Source organism: Sinohyriopsis cumingii, chromosome 6 (assembly GCF_028554795.1).
Source record: "Sinohyriopsis cumingii isolate HCF-2022 chromosome 6, ASM2855479v2, whole genome shotgun sequence".
In the NCBI taxonomy this organism is placed as follows: Eukaryota; Metazoa; Mollusca; class Bivalvia; order Unionida; family Unionidae; genus Sinohyriopsis; species Sinohyriopsis cumingii.
The window spans coordinates 151,037,334-151,064,570 of NC_142966.1; the positions used below are offsets into that span (position 1 = coordinate 151,037,334).

A 27,237-nucleotide genomic window follows, 5' to 3' on the forward strand; every position below is an offset into this window, starting at 1 on the left:
AAGTACCTTGTCTTTTAGCATAATACCTCTTATATGTTTAACCTTGTCTTTTGGTGCTTGAGGTTCTACTTTGTAAATGAGATAGATTGTGGTGGATGTTTGGACACATTGAGCATAATGCTTCCATATTGAATTGGGGCACATCTTTTGTACTCAGTACCTTATAGATTTGTTTACTTAACTTGGTAATGTATACAGTCTGTTTTGCCTGTGAAGTTCTCACAGTGACTGTAACGAGACTGCCTGTGCCTGGACCTTATTCATCTTTTTTTCTTTCCTTTTATACAGTGGGTTCAGTTTGCTCCCCAACCAATTCTTCAGTTTGTTTTTAATGTCTGTCCACTTGCCTTTGAAGTCCATTGATAATACTTATTTAGAGATTAGTGTCACAACAGGCTGAGACTGTTTGGCCTGGAGCAGGATTCATGTTGATGCTTGGACCCCCTCAGCCCCATTGTAGGATATTGGTCTCAGCTGGTTGTCTTAATCACTATCTGTTTCAAATCCAGCATAGTTAATTGATCACAGTTGCTTTTTATGTATGATATCAGATGATCAGACTTCAGTGCATCTCTGACATTACAGTATTATGTACAGAGCTATGATCTAAAAATAGACTGAAATTGCCATCCTTAAAAGAAGATTTTGCTTTACCAAAGTTCAGCCCCATGCCCATTAACTTCAGTTGACTTCTTTTTCAGCAAAGCATAGAGTATATTCAGACCATTATCATGTGTTAATACAATACATCTCGTACCTTCTCGATGGGCGGTGGTTCTTTCCGGGGTTTTCCCGGCTTTTTCTTCCACCATTAATACTGGCCGCCATGTATAGCCTATTGTGTGCTGAAAATGGCATTAAATCCTACAACAACAGTAACAACAACAATACATCTGCCTGGGAGTTTTATGTCCTTTGTTTTGAATTCCAGCAGTCGGACAGTTTAATTTCTGAAATTTGTGTAAACTTAAAGATGTGAATGTTATCAAAACCTGTGAGGAACTTTACTCTTTTATTGTGTAGGATATACCTTCTAATGGATCATATATAGTCAAATCTGAATCTCTAAGAGAAAATTCTTCCAACAGTGAGCTAATACTAAATTCATATTTATCCAGGCTGGAACCAGATGCTGATACTGACTGAGATGCTGTGTCATCCATGTTGAGAATCAAACTGTCAGCTTAAATATTGCCCACGTGAAATTAAATAAATTGGTATCACATTATCACAACACAAACATTAGTTAAAGAAAGAAATTTTTAAGTACTTTCAATTATATGTACCGGTAGGCAAAGTTTTGGGTTGAGCCTGTTTTTAAAAAATTCCATTATATCAAGTTGCTAGTGGTCAGCCATTTTGGTCTGTCATGTAACAACAAAAGAATAATTCCATTATAAATACATAAGAAACTCCAGATCCATTTAGATTCAGAATTTTTGCATATGAACATGCGTAATTCACTTGAAAACTATTATTTGGATGATAAAAGCATCATTTTTGCAATGGCGGTAGATAATTAATACTTAAAATATTTGCAGAGCCACATGCACTGAGTCTTCAGCACTAAGCAGAATGATTTTCAGCTTCACATAAATAAAACATGCAATTCTGCTAAGAGGTCAGACATTGAGTTTAATGTTCTTTGTTTGTTTGCCATGGAAAAATCTCCCATTTCCAGGGAATACAAAAAGAAATAAAAGGGTTATTGCCTGTCACAGTAAGATCCATGAAGAGAAGAAAAACAAGAAGAAAGATTTATGTACATTAAGGTATGAATATCTACAAGGAATTCCCTGCTGTAATGGAGTTTTACTTCTAATAAGTACTGAAAGCAGTTTCCAGTTGGTTCAGAATATTCAGAAGTTAAGGATTTTCTGAATTAGATACATTGCACAAGGGAATTCACTGATACTTAAGGAATTTTTAAATGTATTTTTCCCATCTCTGTACTCAAAATGATTCTGATATAAGTTTATGAAACCTGTAAAATTTTATTTGAAAAGGTCTGATCTTTACGATATTTGTCTAAAATCAAATGGAGTTCTTTCTTATCATAATTATTTTGCATTCTTTCAAAAGTTAAATATTTCACATCTCAACTTCACAACAAAAAGAATATTAATTTTAGGAGGTGTTTCAACAATTTGGATGTATGTACCCAAACTCTATATGAGATTGGATGAACTGACAAATTAAAAAACTAGTGCAATATATTTTTTGATTATCTTGGCTTGGTTTAAGTGGGGCATGTAGGCTGAGGATTCGGCCTAGGATTCAGGCTTACAATGTTGTGTACAATTAAAGTACCATAATGATCATTTTACTTGGAAATTTTTCAGCTGCTGCTTCACTTATTTTAAGCCATTTATGGCATATACAAATTTCCATTACATCACACAGGGAATAGCCTACTTTAGTTCTGATTTGTGGTTATTGTTTATTACAGTCTATTTTAGTCTAGGGTAAACAATAATCATTAACTGAATATTACATGGAATATTCCATTCTGTACAAAATATGAATCTTCATGTCCATTACTTAAAAAGGTATAAAAGAAATAAAAAGTTAATTGTCACATGCTTCTTAGTCAGAATAAATTTATAGGTTCTACATCAGAGGTGCACAACCTTTTTAGGCCAAGGGCCAGATTGCATTTTCTAAGACCACATGAGGGCCACAAACACTAATTTCTTTAATTACTGTTCATGGGCAGATTTCTATGTTGTTTTAATTTGCCCTGAGGGCCAGACAGTACTCGTTTGTGGGCTGGATGTGGCCCATGGGCCAGGGGTTTTGCACCCCTGCTCTACATCAAGGGAATTTTGGCAGTAACTAACTTTTATCTTGTCAGGCATTAATTATACAATAATGGAAGAAACATGCAATAGTACATGTACTTACCTGTCCTGCTTAGGCATGCAACCAAGTTTGTCTGGTTTGGAGCTTTGCAGCACAGTGACTCTTTTAAGGTTGTATCATGACAAAGCAATTCAAGTTCAAGACCACACCATGTAACTTTTTAGGGCTCATCTTCTGGCATGCAGCTGAGTCTGAAAGATGTATACATACATAAATATACATACATGCCGAGTTTTCTGGGACAGTATCAGTGAGATCAGTGTTCACAGTCAGGGAGATTATGTCAGAAAAATCAGGGAGATTAGCATAACAAACATTTTTGTCATACATTTAAGCAAGAAAGTGTACATCATACCAAAACTAAGTTTATTAACTACAGAACAATGAATAATAGTTACTCAGTTTTATTAATTTTCTTATACATTATTTTCTTAATCCCACAAAATAACTTTTGAACCGTCACACAAATCATTTTCTGTGCTTCAAAAACATATGACACACTGGCACTTAAATAAAAATAGTTTATTATTCAACTTGTGTTGTCTTTCAGTCTTTACGAGAAGCTCATTTTGCAGCAATACACAAATCATTTGAAGGTCTGAGTTCAAAACAGTCACCCTTTGGCATTGCAAAAATGAGGGGGAGGAGGAAACGGCCATAGTTCAATGTTTACATAACACAGTCTCTCGTTCCTTCCTACTCCTTTGAAATCGAAATCTTTAAATGATGTTGCTCTAGTTGTCTAAGCATTAATCTGTTGATTATTTCTTAGTTTAATATGTTCCTTATATGTGTATGAATATTGTTCTGTACTGAGAATCCTCTTTCAAAATCTGCTGTTTTAAGGGGCATGTATATGTAGCTAGCTTGGCCATCTTGGGCTAAATTGTGAGAAGGAAAGGAACAAAAAGTGCACTCATCTTTTAATTTGTATGTATTTTAATTTGGCTGGTTTATATGTCTTTTTTACATTCATTCGAGGTCCCCATTCTGGTAGTGGATAGGGACACATATTTATTACAAGATCGCTTAAATCCACAATGCAGTATGCTATATAGTACATGAATATCATTTGCTAGCGCTTCTTTTTCAGACAAAGTACCTCTGGCTGCTACATTCAAACAGCTAGTTGGAGCAAAGAATCTGTCTTTCTGAAATAGTATCTGAAACCTTTCTCATCAGACTTAAACCCACTATGATTACATTTAGTCATGTTTATTCATGTTCAGTTGAATTTGCATAATAAATTCTTTTGATTTTCAATGGAGAGTGATTGACCTATTTTTCCATATCAAATTTCTGTCACCTGCAGATATTCTAAACATCTCTTGGGGTCACTTAGTGTACCAAAGGTTCAATGAAATTGAAAAATGATACAATGTTGAAGTGTGATGATAATTGCATAATACCTTTATGGATCACATGCCCACCTACTCTCCCTGTGGCTTATCTTGTATCCTGTGACCTCTCTAAAGACTGACCAGTCACATGGTCTATGCATCATTCTGTGTGGTCCTTAAGGATACTAAATGTTTAATGAAGTTATTATCAAACTTCAACTTGCTAAGTATTATTAAATTTTTGAATTATAAGGCTATATCTGCCTATAACTCTCATGCCACTTCAAGAAAATTTTTCTTCTTTCTTAAACAATTAGTTAAATATTTTTTAAAGAAATGCTTCTTTAAATTTTAATGTCATCTTTAATATTTTTAATAATTATTTCAAGACACCATCAACTACAAGTTAATGTGATGTAACATGGTTCACAGAACTATATAACTTCAGGATACTTGATCAAAACAACAAAGGAGCAAAAAGAGAAAATACGGCGCTTGTTTGAAGACGAACTAGATCCAGATGAGCTGCATGCAACTTCAAAGGATATGCATGTGGTTAAAAAAGATGATATGATGGAATCTGCTCCCAGAAAGCAATGCATGCATGACCTGATTGAAGGACTTTATTCTTTAAAAGGACCAGGTGAAGGGTATGTCTCATTGAAAAGAGGGAGCAGGAGGGTAATAATATCAAACTAACCTGAATACAGAAGTACTTTGTTAGCTTAGGAAATATTCATCCTGTCAGAGATGAACCCTTCCAGAGAGAGTGCTGAAAGGTTTCAGACTATAGAACAAAGACCCAGTCTGTTTGTCCATTTCACTGGTCCATTGCACAGTAGCCATCATCTGTTTTGGATTATGCCATATGTATTGGTCTATATGCAAATGCTGTGTGCAGTATTTTCCATATTCTCATCTCTAAAATACAAATTAAACTTCTATGTGTTTATTTTCCGTATTCAAGATTGTAATACCCTCAATCCATTGCATTTATTTTATTTAGCTCTTGAGAGTTTAACTGCACTTGTTGCTACAGTTTTTAGTATTATCCTTTAAACATCATCCCTGCTTCAGTAGTTGGGTGTTTTATGTGCTTAGCATTATTATTGATTTTATTCTGGACTCTTTATTGATTATTCTATCATATTCATTCCTGGATTTTTATTTGAAATAAAAATCTGAGGCAAAATACGACGTTTCATTGATTATGTGGTTTGTTACGTTTTAGATTCGTTAAATGGGGTTACATACCACACTCATTTTTTTCTTTGTTTATTCAGGTAGTTGTAAAGATTTCTTTCCCTTAGAGTGCGTTAGGAATATGCTTCCAATACTTGGTTATGAATAAAACTGTGAACAAATTGTGCTTGATCACAGATAGCACACAAATCCATTATCAAAACTAGAGTGAGTTGGACTGTGCAATCCCTCATTTTTATATTAAGTATGGTATGTCTTCAATATTCAGGTACACTATTGGATTTTTTTATCGTGCTTGATTACAGGTCTTACACCCCTCAATCATTATCAATATAGCCTAGAGACAAGCAAGGCATTGATGTTATTACATAATCATCATAAGCATACAATTTTGATTCTTGTTCTTATTTTCAGACATTTATTTTGAAGAACAATATGCTTAAACAGAGTGGAGAAATGCAGGCATAGGATGGCCCCATTGGACACCCACCCCACGTGCCTTTTTGTACCAATTTTAGACAGACAGATGGGTATCTGTTAGTGTCTCAGAAATGTAAGATTAGTTTCTTGGTGCTGAAGTGCAGTTCTTGATTCCAGGAGCATATGGGATCAGTCTCTGTGGAGACACTTAAGGCCCATAGACCCCTGATGGTTGATCCAGCCAAGTCTGAGTATACTAGGGAAAGATACAGGGCCCCAAGAAAGAATTAACAGGGTGGAGAATGAGTTTCCCCCTCTCCTCAACATTTTAGGGATTAGAGGCACCCTATTCAAGCCCAAAGCATAGTGAAGACAGAGATAGTCTTCCCCCTATTCTGAGGAAGGAGTAGAACCCTCTTAGAACCTATAGCCCTGTAGCAACATGCAGATTGAGTGACCCTGGAAGTTCAGAGCTAAGATCTAGCCATAAGGTTCTTATGAGGGATCCTCCTGCAGATCAAAGGTGCCTTACTGATCAATAAACCGTACCTTGGTCAGCAATCATTTACCAGTCAGTGCCAGCTGACCATTCATCAGTCACAGTCAGCATTCTCAGGTCACCAGTACTGGGACAGGGATTAAGTCAAACACCCTCCCACCAGGTTACTATTTAACCCTGGTATGGACAGGGAGTTAATATACATGCACCAGATAATTGAAGGGGATTGGATCAATAATATCACCTCCCTTTCTCTTTTATCCCACTCTGTTCTGAGGTTGTGAGGACATTAACTTCAAGAATGTTACACATGCTTTGAAAATTTGGCCTCATAGCTGGTTTCATGTTGCAGGCCACAATTTGCGATCACCCTGTCACAAAATTTAGTCAGAAAGGAAAGAGAAAATCAATGGTCATTAAGAGTCCCTCAGACAAGACCTGTCCTGTTGCTGGTCTATATTGAACTGGTTTGACTTCTACCAAAGTTGAGAAATTGCTCCATCTCAGGATTTCATATAGCTGAGGATGCATTTCCTCACAAACTGGATTAGACAGAGTAGACAGAATTCCAGCATTGTTGGAAGCACTATTAGTGAAGATCTCATTGTCATTTCACTTGTATCTGTCTATTCTGGGGACTTTGAACTTCTCAGTGGATCTGGCTCCCCTAAGAAGACTGCACTTGTGCCCCTCCTTCAGTTTTTTTTTTCCTCAGGCAAACTAGAAACTGCAGATATCTGCTGACAATTTCATGTGTCTCTGGGATAGAATTTTCGCCAGAACTTGAGTCGGTGTGTAAATTTAGACCAATTTCTGATCATAGTCCCCATGCACACCCCTGCACCTGTTCATGAATGTGACATACTCAGAGCTGGAAGGGATAGTTGTTCATTGTGTATAGTCCAATGAAGAAATGACTATCCACAAAAACAATTTGGAAATTTCTAGACCTTTGAGGATGTGTCAGTGATAAAAGGAGTCATTGTGTGATGGTCTCCAACAACACCATGTTGGTAATAGCTTATCTCAGGAGACAAGGAGACACACATGCTTCTCTTGGAACCTCATTTGCTGGGTGATTTTTGAAAGGATTACCCTATGAATTCATCACATCCCTGGCAAGAAGGATATTTTGGCAGACAGTCTTTCCAGGAAAGACAAATTAGTCCTCTTGGATTGGCCTCTGCAACAGTGTGTCGCAAACTCCCTGTTCAGACTGACTGTGGTAGGAGGGAGGCCTTTTCTGGACTTTTTGTCATAGATTAAAAAAAAGCCTGGGAAGTGGATACTTTCAGTCTGAAGTGGGATCAACTGTTCATTTATGCCTTCCCACCCATCAGGATGGTTCTGTATGTGCTCCCAGAAGTCAGGACCTCCAATGCTCAGCTCATTTTAATAGCCCATCTGTGAGTTCATTGATCATGGATAAGTGAACTTCTCAATCTGCTCAAAGACCAGCCAGGACATTGCCTAGGTGAAGGGGTCTTCTGTTGCAGCACAGGTTCTCTCTTCTACAGAACAACCCACAGATGCTCCACCTTCATGCTTGGCTAATCTCAAATAATCTGTTTGCCAGGACAAGTTTTCAGGCAAAAGTTGCAGAGTACATTGTTCATGCAGGAGATAATCCACATCTAGGGTTTATGATGCCAAATGGAGAATCTTTTGTGATTGAAATGGTTTCAATCAGTAACACTCCACTCCTGATAGAGATCCTCCAGCAGTCATATCTCTGGTAGGGTGATCAAGATTGGTACTTTGTACCTAGTTAGGGCTGTACAATTCTATTTGTTATTCTATAAAGTAAGAAGAAAGGGTAAGAAGTTTAATTTCCTACCCTTAAAGGACTATACTGATATTTTAATATCATCTGTTTCTAGGTGGATTGTATTAATGGTCCTAGGAGCCTATCAGTACCTTACTGAGAGGGACCTTTCAGTAATGAAGATTAAAATATGAGGCTTGAGCTACTGTTGCTCTTGGGCTTATCTGACTCATTCATAATTGGATGATGTTATAAAGGCTGTGGTTCGGTCTTCACACATTACCTTTTCCTCCTTCAGCCTTCATTCTTTGGTGCACCAAAGCAAAGGCATATGTTCTCAAGGGCAGCACATAAGTGGATGCCTTTTTTACAGTAGTGGATACTCCTGCAGTAAGGATGAGTGTTTCCTTGAATCACCCAGTAATTTTGAGGCCATCAGCCTTCTTCTGGAATATTAAGATATTAAATAGTGACAGGTGACATATTGCTAATATTAAGAAAAAACAATTATTTTTTTATACAAATACTGCCTATTCAACATTCAGTCTTTCTTGTGTTGCAGAAATAGGAAAATGGACCCCCATCCATGCGTTCTCTATGTGATGGATGTTGGTCATTATTAGTGTATGCTGAGCATGTATAAATTAGCAATTTCACATCAATGCTTGATTTCAAGGCATAAAATCACAAGACCCTTGCAATATAATAGCTGTTGGTCCCACTCCAAGTCTAATAAGAAATAACAATCATGTGGGACACATTGTCATTGCAAAGGTTTATAAATGTGCAGCCTGTGACTTATTCCAATACTCATCCCCATTGATCACTTCTAAAATATGTTTCGATGAGGGTCCATTATTTTATGTTGTAAGCCTTCATCTTCACATTAGCATGTTTAAATGACAACAAGAAATCTTTAAAAATCAACTACTTAACTGCATATGTACAACCAGTTGTATAAAGTTGGAAAAAAAGTGAATAACAAATTTGATACATGTATATTATATTTAAATCAATGTTTTTGCCCTTTCTGTTGAAGAGAGTACTAAATTACCACAGATGTTAATGACAGCATGTTAATCTCTACATTCTGTACAAGAAACACATTAAAACTTCACCACGTGTCACATCCCAAGTAAATGCATACTGTGCTTGTAACTTTGTTGTAGATTCATAATAACAATACCTCTCATGAACCTTGGAATTAGGAGCAACTCTGAACACCAGTTCTGGTTCCCCTAGACAGACTGTATTTTCATCCTCGCCAGTTTCTGTTTTTAGCGGTGTGGAAACCATACATTGATCTATTGAATGCTCTGATTTCTCTGATTCGAGATTTCCACCATCATCAGTTTTTGAGGACATATGACTGGTTTATGATTGAAGTCACCAATGCCCCCACTCGCACCTTGCTATTACCTTTCACAGATGCATTGGTTTTGGGTGAGGCACACATATAGAGCTGAAATGGGTGATTGGCAGGGTTTCATTGTCCTGGGAACAATCTCTCTTCCACATCAACAATATTCTTAGGACTTTGCAGAGGCTGCTGTATGATGATCTCCGATGTCAGCACTTTGGTGGTAGTGCATATCAAGAGACAAAGAGTCACACATGCACCTTCTCTCTGCATGGAGGTTTGGAACCTCCTTTGCTAGGCTACTTTAGAAGGAATCACCCTCCGAGTTTGTCATTCCTGGCAGAAAAAAATATTTTGGCAGAGAGTATGTCAAGGAAAGGGAAGATAGTCTTCACAAAAAAGGTCACACAACCAATCTGTAACAAACTCCCTGTTCCAACTTTGGGGAACTCTTTGGTGGATATGTTTGCCCCATGCTAGTCCACAGCTGAGCTCATTTTGATTACCTCTCTGTAGCACCAGCGACTGTGGTTGAACAATTGATTTCATCTGCTAATTAACCATCCCAGGTCCTTACCTCAAAGGAGGGATCTTCTGTTACAGCAAAGGGACTCTCTTCTACAACACAGCCCAAAGATTCTCCACCACTGACTCTAAAATTCTTTCCTGTTTGGAAAAGCTTTCTATGGCAAACTCGAGACCAGAACTCTTGTTTCTTCCTCACATTGTTACAATCAAGTTTTCTTAAAGGATTAACAGGGGCCAAGAATTTGTCAGCCAACATTGAGGCTGGTCTTTCCTCCTCCATGCTGCAACCCTTGGTATCTGCTTATAACTATATGGTTCATACCTCATCCTGGCCTATCAAACTGCTTACTTTGGATCCTGAATTTACTCAAATATGTCTTATTTTGGGGACCTGGGCTCACCTTAAGGTGAAAATATTGGCATCGTTAGAAAAAAGGCTCGGTTTCTAGTAACAATGGCCGAACATGTTGATCTTTTTACAGCAGATTCTCTCCACACACACACACCACATGCCCCACTAAGTTAGGCTGCTTCCTATAAACAATAGAGAATGATAGTAATGAACAACATGTGTGGGGATATCCTACAGAGGTGTTCAATTCTTATGGAATCTTCTGGTTCATCCTAATCAGAGGACAAACTTTTAATCATTCAATTGAGGTATTTTCCTTCCAAAAAATATTAGTTTTGCAATAGCATTTGGTAAAAAGTACATTGTTAAAATCAATTCCCTCACCCCCAATTATATTTTATACATGTGAGACTGAAGGTTTACAAAAATCTCAGAAACTACTTGACAAAATTCAACAAATTTGACATATCCTTCAGAATGAAGATCTTTCAAACTACTTTATAAACGCCGATCCACCATCCAATATGGTCCCCATTACTTATTTTCAACAAATGTTTAATTATTTTCAAAATTTTCATATTAGAATTTAACCCAAAGTAAGCAGAAAGCATCATGGAATTATATCCTTTCAATCTGATGAAGGAAATCTGCATTGACATATGGCTGCCATCCCTTGTAATAGAAGAAAAAAAATTTCAGAGACATCTTTTCACAAATTCATATTAGTGTTTGTAAAACTCTCCCATTAAATGTTGTCTTTGTTTGTAAAAAGCCATATAGGATATGCTTTCAGTAACCATTAATATCCATACAATAGAATATTATTGACTTTTATTAAAAAAGCAGCTTCACATAAATTTCTGTAAAGTTTGTCTAAATGATGCTGATCTGCTCTCAGCCCTCACTTTTTTATGTCTCACCACAGCACTGGTAGGGGCATATAATATTGCCTTTGTCCATCTATCTGTCCATCATTCCAAAAGCTTTTGTTAGGTCATTTCAGGCATTGTGGTGGAACATCTATGTTCCATGAACATATTTCTTATTTTATTACATTATAAGTAAATTGAAGGAAAGCATCCTTATTGTTTCTTGGCTGTTAAGAGGATATTGACAAGGTGAGTGATCCATTTGTTTGACCATCATATTTTTGTTCATATATTTCCTGGGGTTAAATCTTAAGACATGGCTAAATTGAAGGAGATGAGAATTCTCATAAACAATATTCTTTCAGTCTACTTGTTGTGCTTGTTTACATGATATGCCAGATATGTTTAATTGTACATTTCATTTCAGATGTTTAGCAGAATCAGGCATGTCTAATTAGTTTCAATTTAGTTTGTGTAGCTACTTTGCATTGTACCTTCAAACTTTAGGCAACCTTCAAAAGGAAAATGTATGCAGTCTGTTTTGCTGATCATGTTTATGGGGCTTCTGTTATTATTGTACAAAATCACTCTAAAATATGTGCAAACAATGTGTTACATAAAAATGCAACTGCAATTATTGTGTGAAGTGCAGTTTCAGTTTCAGTACCTCACTTTACAGATGATGTGTGTTCCAAAACACTGAATCAGATCTTGCCTTTGACTTATTTTCAGAGGTCCTTAACAATGGATTTCCTTTACAATTGCCAGCAAATGGCAGGAAGAATTTTTGGTTTTAAAAGACTTGGACGGTTATATACTTTAATGGAAGGAGTGAGACCATATATGCCAAAATATAATTGTAAAACTAAGCATATGATATGTTATAGCTAGCAGAATCTGCAAAACTGCAATACATAGTTGAAAGATAACTTAATTCAACTAAACTCAAAACTACTAGAGATGTGATTGAAAACCTCCAAAATGCAATGGATATCATGTTACAATACATTTTTCATCTGACAGTTGCAAGTTTGACCTCACCCTCACTGGTTTTGACCACAAAGTACTCTTCTGTCAAACAAGACCAGAATCAAGAATGTTTTTTTTTCTGTATGTTTCTGATATCTTGTGTGTCTCTTGGACAATAAAGGAAAGAAGTTTTGATAGGAAGACAACAGATTTACATTAAACCATTAAACCGATAATTAAATTGGCTTTTTAAATAAAAGCTGTAATAATAATAATAATGACTTTATTTAAAGAAGAAACTCATTTGGTCAACTGACCAATCCTCCATGAGGCCTTCTACAATGACATTTGAACAACTATATATATAATGCGCAATTTTTACAAGTTGAGGTGTCTTAAGACAAAAAACATTGTTAAAAACTTGACAGTTGATCTACTGCTAAAATAAAATAAGTACAAGGATGAGCACATTCAGGATTTATAAAAATAGGAGTAGCAAACATGTGTAGAACATTATTGGTGAGTACATAACATTGTTGTAAAAAGTAGTGGTACTGAATTAAACAAAATCATACAAATGATCATTTCTGTAGATTTTGACTAAGAAGATTTTTGAAAGCTTGGCATGAGTCAGCTGACTTTTTACAGGGTGTTATGGAATTCCATTATTTGGCTCCAGAAAAAGCATAACTCTTCTCATAAAACATAGAATTTAGTTTAGATAAATATAAATTATTGTTTGAGATGGATATTAGTTCATACATTTGTGCATTTTTAACAGATTTAAAATTACATTTAAGATAATTAGGAGCCAATCCATGTAAGGATTTATAGACTAGTAAACCAGTCTGAAATTATATTCTCTGCTGAAATGGAATCCACTTTAGGGTTTTAAAAAGATTTGTTGATGCTGTTTCTAAATCAGCATCACGAATAACTCTAGCTGCGCTTTTTTGAAATTTCAGTAATTGTTCCTGATTTTCTATACCACTGTTACCCCAGACAGAACAACAATATTCTAGATGTGGCGTGATATTTGCATTGTAGAATATCTTTCTCTATTCTTGAGGGAGATAAGATTTTATTCTGTTCAAGAAATAAAGCAGTGAATTAACTTTTTTAATGACCTTATCAACTTGTATTTTCAAGCGCAAGATCTGGTCTATCATAATACTGTACCAATAGTTTTTCATTTTCAGACTCTTTTATATCCATACCTTTTATCATTACTTTAAATTGAAATAATTTTTCTCAGCTTTTACTCTTGCTCGACCACCTCACTATGATCATGGCTTTTGATTTGGCTGCATTTATCTTCTTACCATTGTATTCACACGTTACTTATTTTTACCAAAATCTTTATTTAATTTAGTGCTAATCTCATGGCCTGTTGATCCAGTGGTATATAATGTATTGTCTGCGACCATGTTAGTGGTGGATAATTCAATGTGATATGATAAATCATTGATGTACAGCAGAAAAAGTAATGGTTCAAGAAATGATCCTTGTGGAACACCTCTTTTCTGAAAGTTTATTTAAAATAAAAACTTGTTGTCATCTGCCTTCAAGATAAGATCAAAACTAAGTTAAGCTTTCATGGTTAACTTAGATATGTGCCAAGCTTTTCCAGCCTGATTTTGTGATTTACAAGGTCAAAAGCCTTTGAAAGGTCAAGAAACACTATGCCTACAAGGTTGCCTTGATGTATTGTTGTTAACCAATCACCCACCATTCTAGTTAGTGTAGTCTGGCATGAACGTCCTTCACAGAAGCCTGATTACCTTGAATGTAGCAAATGATTCCAGGTGGTGTCTAAATTCATTACAAACATGTCTTTCTAATGTCTTTGAAAGTGATGACAAAACTGATATAGGTCTATAGTTATTCATATCAGAAAGATCTCCCTTATTATGTACTGGAGTTACTTTTGCCAGTTTTAACTGTTTGGAAAAATACCTGTGGAAATACTTAGACTGAAGATAAACGTAAGTGAAGGTACAATCAACTGAGATGAGAGTTTTAGGAATTTAACACTTATATTATCTAGACCCATTGCTGTTGTGACGTCAAGTTGGTCTAATTCATTTAAAATGAATTCAAGGCTTATCTTGGGGATTTTGAAGCACACTTCTTTGCTAAGTTTTGAAGAAATATGTTCATTTGATTCATCACTGAAGAATCTTTTAGGAGTTGTGAAATCCACAAGTTTTTCATTATATTCACAAAGTAATCATTGAGTGCATTTGCAATTTCAAGAGGTTCTTGATTAATATCACCATTTGCATCACTAATACCTGTAAATTGCAGGTTATTGACAGATTTGCCTCTTAAGTCATTGAAGGTTTACCAAAGTTTTCTTTGGCCAGTGCGGGTATGTGAGAAAGCTTGCCAGTAGCTTCTCATGGGTCGGTGGTTCTTCCCAGGGTTTTCCCGGGTTCTTCCTCCACCATTAGTACTGGCCGCCATGCATAGCCTATTGTGTGCTGAAAAATGGCGTTAAACCCTACAACAACAACAACAACAAGCAAAGTTTTCTGGGATTCGTTTTTGTAATACTATCTGATATTTCAGTGTAATAATAAGTTTTATTTGCCTTTTTTATCATTGACATGACTCTCCATAATCTATAATTGTCAGTTATAATTGTCAGTATCTTTTAATTTATGAAATCCATTCCTTGTCCTAATAGTATTCAGTAAATCACCTGTAATCCAGTTCAGTTGATTTTGCTGCTTGACTCTCTTGAAATTAAAAGGAGCATGAGTGCTCATTGTGTCAGTAAACATATCTATCCAGATGTCAAGAGCATCTGATTGGTCATCAAAACATTCAATTACTGACCAAGGGATATCTTTCAATTCTTTAACGAATATTTGTAAATTGAATCTTCTCATTATTTGATACCTGATATATTTGTGATGGTAAGTTTTACTTTTTTGACTTAATTTTTGTGTGTAGCTTATAGGATAATGATCACTTATGGAATATTGGGGAACTACAACTTCTCTAATAATGTCAGCATTGTTATTAGCATTGTTAATATAAATATGATCAATTAGTGTTTCATATACCTGTTATCCTAGTGGGTACATGAACTAGCTGTTGATAATTCAGGCAGTTCATAGTTTTAATCAAGCTTTGATTGATATCATGAAGCAAATTGTAATTGAAGTCACCCACTAAACAGACTTCTTTGTTTTCTATATACAGAGTTTCAAGCTTGTTTTGAAACATATTATACCAAGTATTGTCAGTGTTCAGTGTTCAATACACAAATGGTTTTGGGACATTATGTCTCATTTCTGACCAGATTATTTTCATACCAATTTCCTCAAGATCATTGCGATGTTTGAAAGAAATGTCATCCTTAACGTAAATGAATAGTCCACCACCCTTTTGGAAAAGTCTGTCTTTTCTTTGAAGACTGTAGTTAGGAATTTTAAGTTCATCATGATGAAAAAGTTGATGTGAGAAGGTTTCACTGAAAGCAAAAAATTAATTACTGAATTATTTCTCAAAAGAAATAATTTGATTTCATCTAGTTTTGGACAAAGATAATGGCTGTTCAGATGGTAAATTTTGAGTCCTTATTGCTTAAACCACTGATTTTGAGAGAATTCTGAGTTTTTATGGTTTTGAGATGAATTATATGGAATATCTAAAATAATATTTTCACTATCAATGTATGAAGCATAATATTCTTATAAAGTGTCTTTTATACATTGTCCTAAATCATGACTATCAACTGTTTCTTTAGAACTGCATTACCTTTTCAGCAAACTGTTCTACCAATTACCACATCCTTATACAAATAAGAAATGGCAGGAAATATAGGGTTAATTAAGTTAGTTTAGTTCATTAGCTGAAACATGGGAAGATGGATATACATGTATTGGTACTTTATCTTTTTCCAGGTACAAAATATTACTAGTTCACTTTATGAAGCATAAGTACAACAAGCAGTATCTCTGGAAGAAGATAAATGCAATATATAGAGAAAACAAAGCAAATACAAACTTCACTGGAAGGAAGGAAGAAGATGAAAATTTGCCTGGCCAAAAGCTCTTCACTGCAGATGTCACATTAAATATTCCAGGTGAGAGATTTTCTTGCTTTCAGTGCAGTGACTTCATTGTTTCATCTGTGAAACATTGATGAGACATAGTGATATAAATTTTTCTGACTGTTGTGTTATCTTTGTTGGCACATGCATCAATGTCAGGTTTTTGCATTTGGTTCAGTTTCTCTGACAATGTTGAAATTAAAGTCATAACAAGTAATGGTTTTATTAATCTTGGAGGGCATTGTTCACCATGAGAAAATGCAGGTCACATTTACCTACTTTTTATGTTCCCTTGATTACATTAAATTATTAGCTCACATTGCCACAAGACCAAGTGAGCTCATGGTACAGCCCAGCATACGTTGTACATGCATCCAACAAGAATTGTTTGTTACCAACCTGAAATTCAATATTTATTTGCTAGTTTCAGTCTTACTTTCAATATAAGTTGATATCATTACAATCAGACAAGTTTGATAATAGTGAGAGACATACATATTAATGATGTGATCCTTGATCAGATTGGCTCGACTTTGTTACAATTCTGGAGTCCATTTTTTATCCAATTTTGATTAAATTCATCATTAATGAATTTGATAATGAGCAAAATTCGTCTATACCAATAATATCATCCTATATCTGCTTGACCCAAGAAACTTTGGGCCACAGTAGATATCCTTGAAGTATGTGACAGAATAATAGAACCAAAAAAGGGAAAAAGAGATCACAAAGGAGCTAAAAAATACAGAGAGATAACATGATCAGGAAAAGCATAAAAAGGCAAAGGAGTCCTGGATATAAAGACAGTGCTGTAAAATTTAAGACTAAGCAGAAACAACAGCAAGAGGGCATGTCAAAACTCTTAAACAAGGGAAAATTACCACCATCCAAGACAAATAAAATGTTTCACAGAAGATCAAGAGATCCTCAAGCGATGGACAGAATACTGTTCAGAATTGTACAGTCATAAGACCCAAGGAGATCCAGCAGTACAAAATTGCCCTTTAAATTGATGATGACCTCATTCTTTGTGAGGAAGTAGAAACTGTAGAAAGGAAAGTCAGCTGCCATTCGAAACATTAAAGCAGAGCTCATTCAAGCAGGAGGAAAAGAAATAGTCACAGTCCAAACAACAATTCACAACAAGATATGGCAGACATGAGAATGGCCCACAACATGGATTCAATCTTTGGTCATCATGCTCCCCAAGAAAGGAATCCTCCAGCTATGCCAACACCACAAAACCATCAGTCTAATCAGCCACCCAAGCAAAGTGATGCTGAAGATAATTCTCAAGAGACTAAAGCCTCAAGCATAGAAAATTATTGCTGAAGAGCAGGCAGGCAGGCTTCTGAGCAGGAAGGTGTACCGCAGAACAGCTCTTCATTGTCAGACTCCTTTGTGAGAAATACCTTCAGCGTCAACAAAATATATACCATGTCTTTATAGATTTCAAGAAGGCCTTTGATAGGGTGTGGCCTGTGGTATTTTGGGCAACTATGAGGAAGCACACATCAGCTCAAACCTGGTGCGGGTTGTTGGGCACCTCTATGACAAAGCCACCAGTACTGTCCTCATCAGTGGTAGCAGAGGAGATTGATTCCAAACTACAGTTGGAGTCAGACAGGGATGTATACTGTCACCTACACTCTTCATCATTTTTCTGGAAAGGATCATGGAAGATGCCTTGAAAGACCACAAGGACATTGTCAGCATTGGAGGAAGAACAATCACCAACCTTTGATTCATAGATGATATTAATGGCTTGGCTGGATATGAAAAAGAACTGGCTGACTTAGTTGAGTACCTGGACACAACCTCCACAGTATATGGTATGGAGATTAGCACCAAAAAAAAAAAAACTGATGACAAACAACACCAACGGCATCAGTGCAGAAGTGAAGGTCAGTGGACAGAAGCTGGAAACAGTCACAAGTTTCAAGTATTTGGGATCTGTTATCACAGATGAGGGCTCTAAACCAGAATTACTTTGCAGTATTTCCCAGGCGACAGCTGCAAAAGAAAGGTTGTGACCAGTATGGAAGGACACCAATATTGCTTTTGGTTCCAAAATAAAGCTGATGCGCTCAATCGTCATATCCATTTTTCTGTATGCTTGTGAAACATGGATGCTCACATACAATCTACAGACAAGGATTCAGACCTTCTAAATGAGATGCCACTGCCATCTTGGGCATCTCATACATTGATGATGTAACCAACAAAGAGGGCCACAGCAGAATCCAAGGAGCATTCAGACCCTATGAAGACATCTTGAACACATTGAAATGCAAACTGAAATGGTACATGGTATCTTAACTGATTAAAAAACTGTACCCCAGTCGATGACACAAACCAACAATTAACATTCTTCCTTGCCATGACCTTGTATATGAGGAAGGGGTTATGGCTATGGTATGCAAACTCACCTTCTAGTTTGATATTTTGACAAAGTTTCATTAAACTATCTCCAACTACATGTATTACAAAGTTATGGGTCAGACAATCAAGCGTTATTGGAGAGAAGGTTGGTATGGATGGATGGATGCATGCATGCATGCATGTATATGTAACATTTTTCACAAACATAAGGAAGATAAATCCTTCCAAATAAATGTAAGCATTAAGTAAAAGATGATAAAATATACAACATAAAGATGTTAACATTGCTTGAAATAATATAAAAGAAAACAGTAACACATGTAATATCTTTCAAAAAATATAGTCAATATTTTTTGGTAAAGATTTTCTTAGGTGGTACATATCATACAATTTCTTCATTGAGTTTCCATCAGAATAAACCTACTCTCTCTCTTTCTCGGTGGAAGTCAGCAGAAATGTTCAACTGTCAGTGCACAAAGATATTATCCGACTTCACAAAGTGAGGTATACATGTTTCAAACATGAATGGCACAATACCACCTTGTCTCCTCCATGTAACAGAGAAATCTAGCTGTTCTGCTAACCTTTCTTTTCCTATCTCTGTCTGGTTGTCTCAGTCATGGTGTCCATATACTTAGGAACTACTTTTAAAAAGAAACCCTGGATGTCTTTTGCTGTGATTGATAGAGTTGTTATAAAATCCAACAACAACAGATATACGGTATAACAAAAAAGAAATTCATTCACAAAGCAACTTAAGATTTTGATAACACCCAATAAATAGTCCATTTTGACTCACATACACACACACTGAACTCCAGTGACATAGGCGATATCACTGGCCACACAAAATCAAAGTCTCTCAAGTGCTACTGCAAAGCTGGCAAACACCAGAAATGTTCTGTGTCATGCTAGTTTCTTCTAACTTTCTCAAACACCAACAATCCATTCGGCCAGCTGAATCAAATATTATAATGCAAATGCAAGTGAAAACTCCTGTATTCACCAACCAGACTGGTTCATTCATAGCTCATTTGCTATTCCAAAAAAGCTTTCTATGTATAAAAATTTGTTTTTGAGAACATAAGTGATTCATCAATGGTTGGAATAATTATATATCTTGAAAGAAATTCAGTATTTAGTATGGCATTTCATTGCTGTATAGCTGCTATTTTATTTCTGCTTCTTTCTGGTTGGATTACGCTAGAATTCAAACAAATCTTAGAGTTAATTTTTAAAATTTTATTCCCTGCCAGGTTGTGAAATTTAGTGGTTTGATATGATTTAAAAGAATATGTTTCTCATTTTTCAGAGTTGATAGGCCCTGTTGAAGTGGATATCCAGGATCCCAAGTGGCACTTTGATACTACTGGTAGGTAAACCAATGCTACTGTATGCATTGACCTTAATCAAACATCAAAAACAGTGAATGAATTGCAGTTGAACATGTGTCAATTTTTCAGTGATAAATGCGTAAGCGCTGAGTGTGGCAGATATATAACATACTAATATTGTTTGGACGAATTTAATAATCTCTTAATAATTCAGAATATTTATTTCTTTTCTCAAATAGTTTAGCCCTGTGAGATCCTTTGCTGCAAAACTATTAGGCCCTTTATGGTTTAAGATAAATTAAATAAATAAGACTCTAAAATGAAAAACAGTAAAGATATTTATTGGTTCAAAATATCTGTCTTAAAATCTGGCATAATAACCAGCAAAGCACTGATTTAAAAAAAGCGAAATTTGGCAGAGGTTATGTTAGTGTTATTTTGGAGCAGAAGTATCCAAAGGACAGTACCGGTAACTATAAGCTGTGGAAAATTGTACATCACAACCACAAACAGATTCCCGACTTATTCCAGCAAGCTAAGCTACTTAAATTTATATGGCCCTTTAGACAGCAGACTGTGAAGGGGTGATCTAAATACAGTACAGTATTTATACATTGTGACCCTGCTTTAACATGATTGTTTGGATACAAAAACCATGACAGTGATATGTACCTGAACCATTACATAACCAACCAGGTCAGTTAGCTGAAGAGAATGATGCAAAAACCCCACCCCAAAACCAAATAGGGGGATACAAGTAGGCACAGTACTATGGACTCACTGATACAACTATCAGTTTGTTCCAGGTTAAACAAGAAATACTTAAATAGTTGTTACATATTTAATATTTTATGTACATGAAATCTGCAGCATAAGTTTCAGTAGTTGAGTACATTTATTCACTAGTCGAATCTGTTTTTATCCATAATAGTAATCCCATAAAAAATATGCATAAGGAAGCATCATTTGTATATAATTAAAAAAAAAAATTGCTAGATCCATTTGAATACTGACATTTAATTTCTTGCTAATACTTTCACACAAACTTATGAAACAGGATTCCTTTTCCTGCATCATTTACATTTGCTGGACATGTCCAAAATGTCTGATTTATGGCCAACAATAAAATGCATAATTCAGACAATTGGAGTTTAGAAAAAAGAAACCTGTATTTAGGCTTGAAAATCATATATACTAGGCTGAAAATTCACATGGAAGATCAAAGGTATTAACCTCGTAATCCTCAGAATTCAACAGGTACATGTACATCTAAACTGCCTTAACCCAGTTTGGGAGTAAACCAATTGACTGTGTGAGTTCAGAGCAAGTTCTTAAAAATGCTGAGCCATTCTCTTAGGAAAAGAGGAAAAAATGAATAAAGTAAACCCAGTTTTCATTAAAAAATTTGTTTTATAACTATGTCTTTCCATCACTGCAGATCATAATGCAGGGAATAGTCTAAGAGTAGATTGTTGGATTATATTTAGTCATTTCATCCACCCCTTTAACTTAAATAGTTTTGTTCCAATCAGTGTCAACACTGGCAGGGCATTTTCCTGTGTATAAATGAATGATTTGAAGCAAAAAGAAAAGGGTTCAAATGAAAAGGGGTTGGATGGGTTTACATGTGAATGACAATAACCAAAACTGCTGACAATTTGGTCAGCTGGAAAGGCAACCATCCTGGGTTACCCCCACTCCCACCCCACCTACTGAGAGATACAGTGAAGGCTCTAGGGGTTTACTTTGGCAAAAAACAAACTGTAGAAAACTATAAACATATTATCAACAAAATAAGAGAAAATCTGGGCCATGGCGCCATTATGTCTCATGGAGCGGGCCCAAGTGGCCAAGACATATTTGTACTCCAGTATCAACTATATAATTAAATGAATAGACATGGATAACAAAATTTTAAATAAGATGGACAAATTCATGCACGATCTCTTCCACAAAATGATAATAGCTTATCATACATTATTATTCATACTTTTAAAAAATAGTAATTTTTTTTGTGTACAAGAAATGTATAAAATTTTGCTTGCCACGCCACAATCATGTTATATCCAAATTCATTTTATAGCAGTGTGCTATAGCATAGTCGCACTGTACACAGATAAGGCACAGATTAGGCTCAGAAACAATCAACAGATACAACTATAAGTGACATCTTTAAAAGATTTTGATTTCAATAGAGCTCTAACGGAGTGGAGCAGGAAGAAATAGCAATTGATAATGACATCATGTGTGCTGAAAATTTTGTCAAAATCAAGTTGTCTGTGGAAAAGTAAATTAAAATGTTTGTCCATTAAAAAGACCCTTTTGTCTGTATCTTCATAGTTACAAGGAATAGTGAAGGACAGGACTGTTAAAATGTTTACTTTTATTAAGTTGCATTATTTAAATGCATGGCGTATGGATCTATGACATGTAAAATATACTTGATATTTCAACTTTTATTTGTTTTGGACCTTTGTGGTCAGGTTCTACAAATCTAACAAGAATGCATAATCAGTACTAGCATCTGAAGGGATGGATGTGTGTGTGTGTGTGTGTGTGTGATTTTGATTTTTAACATAGCTTTAACAATTTTTCAGTCATATTGCTACAATGTCTGCAGTGTGGCAGTTTATAGTGATGTCTAGCACTGGGGCATCATGCGGCAGACATGTAGCATGATGTCCCACCCAGTCACATTATCCTGACACCAAGCCAACCAGTCCTAATACTAACTTCTTAATGCTGAGCGCCAAGCGAGGCAGCTGTTAGTGCCATTTTTATAAGTTTTTGTTATGACTCAGCTGAGGATCGAACCCACGACCTCCCACATCCATGGCAGATGCTCTAGCCACTAGGCCACCAGAGCAGGATGGATATGAAATAAGCCCTAGATATTTTATCTGTGATATTTTACATGAAAAAGTAAAACAGTGCAATAGCAACAAGTAAGTATTGCATAATCAAAACTAGCTTCACAAAGGCACTTGCACATTTAGGCCTAGATGTCTAAATCCAAGAAGTTATCCAGCCATCCTCTATTACTGTGTGGTTTGTGGGTTGATTAATTAATTTTAATTATGTGATACATGCCTATTGTTACTTTTACCAATTTCCCTCATTTCGATCCTTTACTGTTCAGATGTCCTTTCAGTCCCCAGCCAAGTTAACCTGTGTGGTATTGATTATATATGAATTTTTTTAACATAGGTTTTAACAATTGTTCAGTCATATCACTATGATGTCTGGGGTGTGGCAGTTTATAATGCTGTCTAACATCAAGGCATCATGCTGCAGACATGTAGCATGATGTTCCACCTGACACCAGTCCAACCAGTCCTAACACTAACCTCTTAATGCTGAGCGCCTAGCAAGGCAGCTGTTAGTACCATTTTTGTATATGTCTTTGGTATGACTGGACAAGGGTTTGAGCCCACAAACTCCTGCATCCGGGGCAGATGCTCTAACCACTAGGCCACTGTTCAAAGAAGGGTATTATTCTACATGACAGAAATAGCTAATGCATGTTGTATCTTTGCTGCTATTTTCACTTTGCTGAGTTGACCAGCCTGGTTGAAGGCTGATGACCCAAAGTTTGCTTCATATTTTTGGTACACTACTTCATTCTTGAGAAATTTAAGTTATAGTAAAATTACAATCAAAACTTTTTTTGAATCAGACAAATTGCCATACAGTTTGAGGTGATGTTTTGCTATAATTGCTATAAGCAGTGCTTTGTAAAATTATTAAAGAAATAGATACTTATCTTGGCTGGCTTTTAAGTGGCTCTGACTTTTCAAAGTCTGTGACCAGTTACATTTGGTTCAGTTGTAATGGTAACACAGAAAAACCCGGATGACCTTGATTTGTGAAGTGTTTCAGAATAGAAAGCAAATTTTACTTTTCTTAAAATCTTATTTTGATGGTAGCCTATGATTAAATTTGAGGAAGTATCTATTCACTTGGTACCGCTCCAGTGGCCTAGTGGTTAGAGCGTCTGCCTCGGATGCGGGAGGTCGTGGGTTCGATCCCCGGCCGAGTCATACCAAAGACTTACAAAAATGGTACTAGCAGCTGCCTCGCGTGGCGCTCAGCATTAACAGGTTAGTGTTAGGACTGGTTGGCCTGGTGTCAGGATAATGTGACTGGGTGGGACATCATGCTACATGTCTGCGGCATGATGCCCCAGTGCTAGACATAACTATAAACCGCCACATTGCAGACATCGTAGCGATATGACTGAAAAATTGTTAAAGCTACGTTAAAAATCCAAATCACATCACATCACTATTCACTTGGCTGTTGTGTACTCACTATAGGAAAGACATTCCACACTGCAACTGATGAATGCATTAGGGACAAGTCCACATTATTACAAATGATCAGATTGGAATGCACACTATTTTTCATAGTGGATGGAGAAAAAGTAGATGCATTTGACAATCACATTTTTTTAACAAGCAAAACTGTTACAGTTAATAAGATAGTATTACATAAAGTAGCAATCATGTGGTGATTGATTCAATTAGAAGTATGATATTTTTTAGAGATGATGGTACACTTGGAAATTTCTGTTCAAATTAGCCATTTTTTACAAGTTATTATGAGTAATTTTTGTGCAGGGTATTATGGATATGACTGGTATTATATACTGTTAAAATAGTTTTGGGGAGTTGGGTGAAGAAGTAAAGGTATACAATTTTAACAGTTTTACTTACAGTGACTTGTAGAAATGTTACTTATGCTAATCAGTAGGGAAAATGAGTAGAATTTTAAACTTATAATTTTCTGAAAGCTTCAATTCTTAAATTTGAAAACATCCCTCATGCTAATTATGTAACTGCCATGTGATTTGAGCTAGTCACTCATGCAGTTGCTATGCAGCCATGCAAATAGCTTTATGGTCCTGATCTTACATTCAATATGGCCACCACAGTGACTAATTTAAAAATCTAGTATCACTCAAGAATATCACTCAGCAGTGACAAAGAAGGAATAGTCTTGAATTCCTGGAAATTGTTTTCGGACAGTAGAGCATGAATCCCTTCAAGGAACTCTTGTTTTAATTTTCATTCTTTAATGTGGCAAGCTTTAGCTAGTAACTATTTTAATTAAATAATGAAAAATGTGTCTAATACGATGGTCATCTTTAAACTTTGGTGATTTGACTACTCTAAAATAATGGGTGACATTCAGAACATTTTTCTTGAAAACCTTTGTTGTTTCACAGTGTTATAGATAATGTAAACTGTGCTTACCTACCATTAAATATAATTGGACAGTAAGGCAGAACACTGAAATGTTTCATCCAGGTACAAAGCATTATGATTGTGGCATTGAAGAATGAGCCATTAAAATTTATAAAACCAGACTTGAGTTTCCAGAAACTTCAAAACAAGCTATAGGAACTTACTATGTGTGATCCTGGCAATCAAGATGGAGCCATTAGTTTAAAACCAAACACAGTTTGTAAGAAATTCAAAAAATTAAGTTATAGGAACTTCTCGCTGTGATTCGGTGATGAAAAAAAATAAACTGTACATATCCAAATAGGTGATGATGCCCATGCAAATTACCTTTAGTGCAATCCCATTATTTCCTCCATCAATCAAAGTGACCATAATGTCTCAACAGTTATTAAGATAACTAATAAAAAATGGTAATTGTTTCAAGACTCATTTCAAAAGTTTCTGAAAAGACACTTGGTAGTTATGATTTCAGACACTGTTATGGTTCATATATTGACAGTCAAAATATTAACTCAGTCTGTGTCATTCATCTACAAACCATAAGACCTTAGAATTGTCTCAAAATTAGTGGTTTAAGCAAAAAGTCTAAACATTTGCCATTTGAACATCTGTTATCTTTTTTTTCAAAACTAGACAAAATCAGTTATTTCTTTCTGGATTGATCTTTATTGCATAAAAACCTTCTTACATTGAACCTTTTTATGATGATGAACCTAAAATTCTTAACAGCAATTTTGAAAGAAAAGACAGACTTTTCCTACAAGATGGTTGACTTCTCATTTATGTTAGGGACATCATTCCTTTCAAACAATGATATGATGTTGAGGAAAATAATACGGAAATAATTTGGCTAGAAATGAGACATAATGTCTAAAAACCATTTGTATTAGGTTGTGTACATGGACCACTAAACACTGACACTACTGGATACAAGTAAACTGGTCATTAAAAGAAATAAACTGAATTAAAACTTTATATTCCCTCAGTTATATATAAACAGCTGCTTCAGGTACTAACTAGAATAACAAAGGTATCTGAAACAGTAACTGATCACATCTAAACTAACAATACTAATACTTATAGTGGATGCAGTTCCCCAATATGCCATACTTGATCATTATGTAAACATGTATCATTATTATATGTGAGAATTAAGTTGTTGTTGTTGTTGTAGGGTTTAATGCCATTTTTCAGCACACAATAGGCTATACATGGCAGCCATTATTAATGGTGGAGGAAGAATCTGGGAAATCCCCGGAAAGAAAAAAACAACCATCGAGAAGCTACTGGCAAGCTTTCTCACATACCCAAATTGGCCTGAGAATTAAGTTTATAAAAAGTAGATCCTATCATCACAGATTTATCAGGTATTGAACAAGAACTATAAGATATTCCTTGTTTGATGACCTATGATATGCTCTTGACTATTTCATGTTTTTTTTCTGAGACCCTGTACAGTCCTACTCAGGACTCAATGACTGTGATCATGAGAGTTATGAAACAAGATCAACCCAGCAGATTACAGTTACTAATTCAAGGGATAGAGTTAATAAATTAAAAGATACCAACAGTTACAGATTATGGGTAAATAGGTCAAGCCAGTGATTCAAAAAAGAAGGAAAACTTCCTATTCTACTAAAATATGAGGTAGAATTACAAAAAAGAACCATAGAAAACTCTGAAAAACCTTCAATAACTTAATCTGTAATTAATTCTTCCTTTAGATTTTTCATCACTTTTTTGTGATGCAAATGGTAACATTTGGCAAGACCCTCTTGAAATTACAAAAGTTCTCAATGATTACTTCGTGAATATAAGCATATAAAGTCTGGTGTTCCACAAGGACCTGTTCTTCGACTTTTACTCTTTTTGATGTACATCAATGAGTTACCATATCATGTTGACCCATCCACCACAAGCATTTTTGCAGATCACACAACATTATATAACATCAGATAAGTAGGCCATGAGCTTAAATATTAAATCAGGATTCAGTTCAAGTCAACAACTGGTGTGAGCACAATGATATAAATGTAGCCAGTTCA

General features: G+C 35.6%; 1 protein-coding gene across 1 annotated transcript in view; it reads left to right on the forward strand.

Moving 5' to 3' along the window:
- Nucleotides 1-936: 936 nt before the first annotated feature.
- LOC149798264 (uncharacterized) overlaps nt 937-27,237 on the forward strand; it is a 160,975-nt gene continuing 134,674 nt past the window's right edge. Inside the window, exons 1-3 of the mRNA XM_089960859.1 lie at nt 937-4,852; nt 16,082-16,263; nt 19,925-19,984. Coding sequence (XP_089816985.1) covers nt 4,749-4,852; nt 16,082-16,263; nt 19,925-19,984 — 346 coding nt within the window. The 5' untranslated portion in view covers nt 937-4,748. The remainder of the gene's footprint in view (nt 4,853-16,081; nt 16,264-19,924; nt 19,985-27,237) is intronic.